This window comes from Onychostoma macrolepis, chromosome 12 (assembly GCF_012432095.1).
Source record: "Onychostoma macrolepis isolate SWU-2019 chromosome 12, ASM1243209v1, whole genome shotgun sequence".
In the NCBI taxonomy this organism is placed as follows: domain Eukaryota; kingdom Metazoa; phylum Chordata; class Actinopteri; order Cypriniformes; family Cyprinidae; genus Onychostoma; species Onychostoma macrolepis.
Window position 1 is genome coordinate 16,700,201 of NC_081166.1, and position 9,400 is coordinate 16,709,600.

At 36.1% G+C, this 9,400-nt stretch overlaps 1 protein-coding gene across 1 annotated transcript; it reads left to right on the forward strand.

The window, feature by feature from the left end:
• Positions 1-1,583: 1,583 nt before the first annotated feature.
• On the forward strand, positions 1,584-2,939 carry phf5a (PHD finger protein 5A). Its single transcript, XM_058793970.1, is given in 5 exon segments — positions 1,584-1,786; positions 2,187-2,210; positions 2,379-2,462; positions 2,465-2,544; positions 2,753-2,939. Coding segments are annotated over 5 exon segments (330 nt in total). The 5' UTR covers positions 1,584-1,734; the 3' UTR covers positions 2,843-2,939.
• The last annotated feature ends 6,461 nt before the right edge of the window (positions 2,940-9,400 follow it).

The following is a 9,400-nucleotide window of genomic DNA, read 5'->3' on the forward strand; positions in this document are numbered from 1 at the left end:
TGTGGATTTTTCCAGGACTGGATGAACCGCTTTAAAATATCTTTTAAACACCTGGACACATGCACAGAATTTGGTAGGGTTCATTGAGAACAAGTTTGAAGTTTTTTGTTTTGTTTTGTTTTGTTTTGTTTTATTCAAAAACACTTTGAGAACATTGTCCAGAATTAGTTTTCTCTGTGTTATTACATTCCATCATTTATGCTGATTTGAATGATTTATCATTTATTATTTTCAAAATGTTTGGAAAAAATATTTTTGCCACTCCTGCAAAATTGAACAGAATTTTGATACTTTTTTTGTTGTTGTTCAAGTTATGATGATGTGAATTTAACCACGTTGACCCAAAATTAGAAGTTATGGCTCAGCAGTACTTTGATTTATCTAAACAAAACTGATGCTAAGTCTGTATCGCTCAGTAGCAAGGATATTTTTCAGTCCTTGTATTGCCGTTTACATGGATGGTTTTTATTAAGTTTCTGAACAACTGTCTGTTTCATTGTTACACAGAGGGATGGCTGCCCCAAGATCGTGAACCTCGGCAGCTCAAAGACTGACCTTTTCTATGAGAGAAAAAAAATATGGCTTCAAGAAGAGGTGAAGAAACAGAGGGATTTCTTTTTTTCTTTTTTTTTTTTGCAAGAGTTTTCCACTTTGTTATCAGACTTTATACAATAAAAGGTGTTCCCTCTTTGGTGTTCATGTCTTGTTTTTTGGACCTTAAAAATACAAACATTTCTAAAAAATATTTTTTAAACCATGTGATCTATTTATCTTATGGGATGTATTTATATCTTTATACCATAAAAGCTATACAGTAGCAGGCAACAGTAGGCTTATATGTTATCTTAATATAACATACAAACAACAATTATATACAAGCATTACAATATATAAACATTTATATGAAAAAGTTAAAAATATATAACTCCAAACATAGAGTCGTAATATATTAAATAACACTTTACAGTAAGGTTCCATTTGATAACATTAGTTAACACACTGAAAAAAATGATACTAATTTTTTTTTTTAAGGTAAGTGGTTGCAAACAATTTATTTTAATTTTTTCTCCTTTTTTTAAATTTTGGAAGTTAGTCAACTAAATTTGTTTATTTCAATGTAGCTAAAATTAATTGACTGTAAACACTTACCTTAAAAAATTAGTAAATTATATGAATCTTTTTTTTTTTTTTCAGTGCATTAACTCTGAAAATACTTCTAAAACATTTATTAATCTTAGTTCATTTTAATTTCAACATTGACAGATACATTTTTGAAATAAAACGTTGTATCCATTAATATTACTTACTGGACATTAACAATGAACAACTGTGAATGTAGGAAATGCATTGCTCATTGTAATATTATGTTAACGAATGGAACCTTACTGTAAAATGTAACCTTACTGTGCAAGCTATACAAAAAGTTTATTGAGAATGTAATTTTTGGCATTGTTTAGATCAGTTTTCTCCATGAAACACGTGTCTGATATCTTTAGAAGTACACATCTGGACCAACATACATAATTGCCTTTAAAAAAATAGCCTACTCTTCCCTAAAAATGTAATACATGACATCTTGTCACAATGATCATGTTGTACTGCGTCCAGTAGGTGACAGTAAGACGCTGCGGAGCCTTCAATTCAAAACATCAGAAGAAGGAAGTTCGAAGGTCGTCGCTGCGTCGCTGCATCGCCGCTAGTGTCTGGCTAGCAGTCTGCGTTCGTTCATTTATAATGGCCAAACATCACCCAGATTTAATTTTTTGCAGGAAACAGGCTGGAGTTGGTAAGGTTTCTGTTTATTAGATCTAGATTTAGAGTTTAATACCTAAATTAAATACTTATTTAATATATTTGTTTAGCGAACACATTTGTAGCTAACAATGCAGTGAGGATGTTTGCTAGCGCTAAAATCAGACGAGTGAATAGTAAAATTAAAAATAAAATGGGAGGAGATTAATTTATTGCTTTATGGTAACAGTTAACAGCTTAACCAAATATTTATTTAGAGAAAAAGCTGGTATTGTAGCGACAGATAAGTAAACGTGCTTGGTCGTTTGTTTACAGCGCCTCAGTAGTTGGATAGCAGTATTGTCATCGTGTTTTTTAACCTTTTGCTGTTTTGTTCATTTGCAATGTTTCAGTTTGATACGTTGAGTCTAATTTGATCTTTCCTTTCGTTGCAGCCATTGGAAGACTATGTGAAAAATGTAAGTTTTTGACTATTGGTTTGAAGGTTGGCCTCTTTTTGTTGATGTGTTTTTATTACTAAGAAATCTCATGTTTTCAGTTATCCCATCCCAGTTCTGTTTGATAAGAATGGTTCTTCTTCATTGTTCCACTCTTCAACTCAAATGTCTGTTTCTTTTCTTTTTAAGGTGATGGCAAATGTGTTATCTGTGACTCTTATGTCAGGCCTTGTACACTAGTTCGTATTTGTGATGAATGCAACTATGGGTCTTACCAGGGCGCTGTGTCATTTGTGGAGGTCCTGGAGTATCTGATGCCTACTACTGCAAAGAGTGCACCATCCAGGAGAAAGACGTGAGTAAATCTGCCCTGCTTAAGTATCATTTGACTGACTGATGCTAAGCCCGTGTTGCCCAGTATTAGAACCATATTTTCCTTTTTCACTGCTTGGGTTGCTGTTTAATCTCATGTTGAATAAAATGTCAAATGTAGTTGTGTTTTTACATGCATGCTTTCTATTACATTAAGTTTCTGAAGAACTGTCTGTTTCATTGTTACACAGAGGGATGGCTGCCCCAAGATTGTGAACCTCGGCAGCTCGAAGACTGACCTTTTCTATGAGAGAAAGAAATATGGCTTCAAGAAGAGGTGAAGAAACAGAGGGATTTTCTTTGCCACAGTAGTTTTTCCATGCAAGACTTTTCCATTTTGTTATCAGACATGTTGTTACAATAAATTTTTTAATGTTGTGATGTCGATTATTCTGTTCTGTTTGATTTGAAACTTATAATTCTGCATACTTATAATCTTCAGACTTCTAGTATTACCTGGTTATTGACAACCTTTACATTTTTCATGATTAGATGCTTGCAAGAAGGAATATTTAAGCTCTTTTAGGTGATATGTGAATATAATGTTCACTTTTTCATAAAAGCATGAAACTTGTAAAGTTTGCGGTCCTAAACATTTTCAGAAATGAAGCCATTGCAAAAAAAAACACCTTGTGGTTGCTATGGTGACCATTTTACTTTCCACCATAACCAAATTATGTATTTTGTGTCATATCTCCTGAACCAAACATGGTAACACAGAAAAGGTGATGTCGAGGATTACAATGATACCATATACAACAACATAAACTGTTCAGGTGAAGAGTTAATGGTGAAATCAGCAATGAGCATCACAGTATCACAGCATTTACCAAAGTCCATATTACGGTTATTTTTTTTTTTCTTTGATAATTAACTAATATGTTATTCAATAATACATGAAAAGATTGTTTTTAAGAATACTATCGTATATTTCAGAGAAAATTCTCAAGCGAGTGTATTTTTCCTTGACTCTCAGGCAGAGTCAGGTAAGCGGTAGAGTGTTTCAAATACATTCTTGTTCCCTCTCAAGAAAGCTCTAACATCACACGCAGACAGCAACGCAATAGTTAATTCAGTGACTTTATGAGAAGGACTACAATGAAATCTCAGAAGATGCAGAATGAAAATTCAAACTTAATTTACAATCACTCTCAGGGGCCAGAGTTGTCTATTATGTTGTCCACAAGGGGGAAGCCAGAGTCCTGCATGCAGGTGAATTGCTAATATTTGATGTAACGGGTGGAATAATATTTATGTGTAGGATGTGGTGACAAGCACGGTCGGGTTGCGGGTCCAATAACCAAGACTATTTTGACTCGGTCCAGTACACGCTGAGCAGTGTAGCCAATTATTGCCACTGATCGACAGCTGTAGTGATTATATTAAAGTGAGTGCTCTTTGCTTGCTTTCTGTATTTAATCTATTCACAATTTGAATAAAGTTTTAATAAATGAGTTTTGTCTACCTCACATAGGAGATTTAATGCAGGTGCGGTTCGGGTCCCAGTTTTTATGTCAAATGGATCGGGTATGGGATTAAATTAGTGTTGCTGTCAGATAACGTGTCAGGTGTTCTGTTAATTACTGCAATTGAGGGAAGATCATTTCACCAGCCGGGAAAGGTGAACGCTTACTTACAGATCTCAGGCTTCTGGAGGGGATGTAGATGTAAGAGTGAGGAGGAAGTAGGAGGGTGCTGAGCCTGTGGCTGTTCTGTACGCAAACATCAATGTTTTGAACTTGATGTGAGCCGCAACCGTTAGCCAGTGCAGGGAGATAAAAAGAGGAGTAAAGTGGGCCCTTTTGGGCTCATGGAAGACCAGTCGTGCCGCTGCATTCTGAAACATTTGTCAAGGTTTGCTGGCGCATGATGGAAGTCCAGCTAGAAGAGCATTACAATAGTCCAGCATAGAAATGACAAGGGCCTGGGCAAGAATTTGTGCAGCAAGCTCTGTTTGGAAGGGCCTGATCCTCCTGATGTTGTGCAATGCAAACCTGCATGATTGAGCTGTCTTTATGGTCCTTGAAGCTCAGCTGGTCACCAAAGAATGATTTTTGATGAACCAAGCATGATGATGAATTCATGCTGTAGAGTCGGAGTGGCAGGGAAAACGAGAAGCAGTCTTTGCCAGGTTGAGCTGCAGGAGATGTTCCTTCATCCATGCCGAGATGTTTGCCAGGCAGCCTGAGATCCATGCAGCTATATTGGATTGTCTGGTTAAAATGAATGATAGAGCTGTGTGTCATCAGCATAGCAATCGTAGGAGAAACCATGTGCTTGCATAATGGGTCCTAGGGATGTAGATAAGATTCAAACCAGTGGAGTGCAGATCCTGTGAAGGTAGACAGGAGAATCTGGTGATTCACAGTGTTAAAGGTGGCAGATAGATCCAGCAGAATAAGTTCTGATGATTTGGAATCAGCTTTCGCAATCTGCAGGGCTATAGTGACCGACAGCAAAGCAGTTGAATGGCTGCTTCTGAAACCTGATTGGTTAATGTTCAGTTGGTCATTCTGTGAAATAAATAATGTAACTGTGTCTATAAAGGTGTGAACCAAATGGTCCATTCTATTAGAATAACAGAGGAACAGCATTCCTCGGGAACATCTTGTAGATTGCAGGAACTCCAGTGGGAAGGTCCTAACAGTATCTGTAACAGTAACTTTGGGAGAAGCTAGGATTCATACAAGGGTTAAGATTGTTTGAAGGAAGACATGCTAACATTGCTGTTGAAGAACTGCTCCACTACCATGTTCAATAAATTCTTCTCCCCACAAAAAGTTAGGTCAATCCTTCATTTTTTGTATTAGAGAAATCTAGTACATCGGTGAGCCACACAAAAGATTGCTCAGCAAAAATACAGTAAATATGATGATACATGAGGAAACCTTTTAGGTTAGGGGTAGTATGCACTGGCCTGTCTAGACAGATATCGTCTTGACAAGAAGTTAAAGTGGATCATAAAGTGTCACTACAGAGGAAATATGGAAGGGTGAACGGGAGCGTAGGTTAATGTAACTGGTAGAGGAATTGGTGGCACACAGCCAGTAAAATGTAGGTTAAATGTACTAAAGAAATGATCAGAGATGTCTAGAAGTTTTACCAAATGTTGTCTGTGATACAATTGCATGTGTAAATTAAGTCAAGCTGGTTGCTTGGTTTGTTAGTGCTTGTAGTGGTAAGCCATTTGAGATCGAATGAAGCTAGGAGTGGAAGTGGAAGTCTGCAGTGTAAGGCTTCTCCAGATGGATTTCGAAGTCACCAAAGACTACAAGTGGACTGCCATCCACAAAGAATGAGATCAACAGCCCATACAGCTCCTCTATAAAGGTGCCCAGTTGACCTGGAAGGTGATAAATCATTACAATATGGAGTTTAACAGGAGCTGTTACCATAATAGCATGAAACTCAAAATAATTTTTATTGCATAGGGAAGAGTGGGTTGAGTATTTCCAATTATTAGAAATGAGAAGACCAGTACCCTTCCAACCTCACAGCGCGGGGCCCGGTGCGACCGCACCAACACCGCCCAAAGGACGGCCCTTGCTCAAGTCCCTGTCCTTTTTCAAAATTATTAAAAAGTGCCCCTCTCAGACAAATAGCAATGATATTGTAGTCAATAAAACAAAATGCATTTCAATTATAATTAACGTGACAATGTGTACAAAATGGTAACTAATGGTAACGAATTAAAAATCCATATATTATACATTCATCAATGCCCGTTTATCATGTAGAATACACCGACCAATCATGATCTGGCTCAAGTTCAAATTTCATTGGACAATAATGTGAAGTGGAGCAGTCATTTTCCGTTCTTATTCATAAATCGGTTGAAAATTACATGGGACAGACGAGCTTATTTGTGGAGCGATCTGGATCTGCGGTTTGTCTCATTTTATAAATCAAATTACATCGCTGAGAAAATGGATGCTAAATGACTACAAAAGCACTGCACAAAACCGTGCAGCGGCTAAAGTCGCAATAATGGTAATCAGTATTCAATTCACTTACATTTATGTATGATGCACCGTTCACTATTGCATGAAACTATCATAGTTAATGAAGCCCAAGTGCCACCTATAGGCCTATTATATGAAGTGACGTGAAAGTGACTTTATCATGTTACCATTTTTAATAATTATGCAGCATTATGAAAGTGTCTTATGCTCATCAAGCCTGTATTTTTTTTTAATCAAAAATACAGAAAAAAACTGTAATATTGTGAAATACTATTACAATTTAAAAGAATGTTTATCTATTTTAATATACTTTAAAACATAATTTATTTATGTTATGCAAAGCTGAATTTTAAGCATAATTACTCCAGTCTTCAGTGCATGATCCTTCAGAAATCATTCTAATATGCTGATTTATTATCAATATTGGAAACAGCTGTGCTGCTTTAATATACAGGTGCTGGTCATATAATTAGAATATCACCAAAAAGTTGATTTATTTCACTAATTCCATTCAAAAAGTTAAACTTCACAGACTGATTTATTTCAAATGATTATTTCTTTTAATTTTGATGATTATAACTGACAACTAAGGAAAATCCCAAATTCAGTATCTCAGAAAATTTGAATATTACTTAAGACCAATACAAAGAAAGGATTTTTAGAAATCTTGGCCAACTGAAAAGTATGAACATGAAAAGTATGAGCATGTACAGCACTCAATACTTAGTTGGGGCTCCTTTTGCCTGAATTACTGCAGCAATGCGGCGTGGCATGGAGTCGATCAGTCTGTGGCACTGCTCAGGTGTTATGAGAGCCCAGGTTGCTCTGATAGTGGCCTTCAGCTCTTCTGCATTGTTGTGTCTGGCATATCGCATCTTCCTCTTCACAATACCCTAGATTTTCTGGTATACGGCTGCGTTGACCTTGGACCTCAGAAAACACAGTGGACCAACACCAGCAGATGACATGGCACCCCAAACCATCACTGACTGTGGAAACTTTACACTGGACCTCAAGCAACGTGGATTGTGTTGCGACAGCTGAAACCCATGTCTTGCATACGTCTGTGCGTAGTGGTTCTTGAAGCACTGACTCCAGCTGCAGTCCACTCTTTGTGAATCTCCCCCACATTTTTGAATGGGTTTTGTTTCACAATCCTCTACAGGGTGCGGTTATCCCTATTGCTTGTACACTTTTTTCTACCACATATTTTTCTTCCCTTCGCCTCTCTATTAATGTGCTTGGACACAGAGCTCTGTGAACAGCCAGCCTCTTTTGCAATGACCTTTTGTGTCTTGCCCTCCTTGTGCAACGAGTCTTCTCCATGATTGTGTAGCCTACAGAACTAGACTGAGAGACCATTTAAAGGCCTTTGCAGGTGTTTTGAGTTAATTAGCTGATTAGAGTGTGGCACCAGGTGTCTTCAATATTGAACCTTTTCACAATATTCTAATTTTCTGAGATACTGAATTTGGGATTTTCCTTAGTTGTCAGTTATAATCATCAAAATTAAAAGAAATAAACATTTGAAATATATCAGTCTGTGTGTAATGAATGAATATAATATACAAGTTTCACTTTTTGAATGGAATTAGTGAAATAAATCAACTTTTTGATGATATTCTAATTATATGACCAGCACCTGTATATATATATATATATATATTTATTTTCGGAACCCGTGATTCCTTTTTGGGGTTCATTGATAGATAAAAAAATGTAAAAGAACAGCATTTATTCAAAATAAAGATGTTTTCTAGCAATATCAATCTTTACTATCACTCTTTCTATCAATTTAGCAAATCTTTGCTGAATGAAATCTAATATCTTAAAAAAAAAAAAAAAAAATACTGACCTCAAGCTTTCCAACGTATAGGCTATTGTTACAAAAGTTATATTTTAAATAAATGCTGTGCTTTTTTTTTTTTTTTTTATTAATCAAAGAATCCTGAAAAAAGTATGACAGGTTTTCAACATTGATAATAAATCAGAATTGCATAAAATGTATTTTAAAGTATATTAAATATGATCAAATAAATGCAGGCTTGATGACCATAAGTGACTTCTCACGAAAAAAATAAAATAATAATGTATCCAAACTTTTGACCTATATATATATATATATATATAATTTTTTTTTTACATTGCCCCTATTTTACATTTGAGCCCCTGCCCCTGAGGAACTCTCTCACATCCCTGATATGCGGTATTTAATTCAACGTAACTCTTGTGGCTTCTCTCAGGGACCACGTCACAGGAAGGAAAGACGTTCCAAATATAAGTTTTACTAGTACAACCACAATCTTTTTATTGCCTTTCTTTAAACACATTATTATATTGGGCAAAATCCAATATCGAGTTATCAAATTCCTATCTACCAGCATAAACCAGCTCCAACATGTTTATTATTGAATAAAACTTATTTTTAGCTTGCATTTGCCCTGATTTACATTTAAATGTGTGCCGTGGCCCATTTAGGTAAAGGAATTTGCGATATGTGATTTGAGATTGTATAGGCTTGCTAGGCATATGCTGATCAAAACCTTTTGGAAGTTGTAATTCAATAAACGTTAGGTAATCTTGATTGAAATCTGATCGCTTCTGAAGAAAACCTACATAGAGTGAAAACCACCACGAATGGCAGCATTCTTTTTCAGACTGGAGTCTGTTCAGCTCAGTATGTTTGCATATCACACCGCCGCCTTTAGCCCTGCCCTCTTTGTGTTATGCAACTTTTTTTTTTGGCATCTGTCTGTGTTATACAACGTTCCTCTCTCATCTGAAATTTGAGATTCAGTTAGTCATTCTCTGAGGCATCAAAGCATTTTGTGATCAAATGCACTGCTGTATTGTTATAAATGACATGTAGGCAAGACA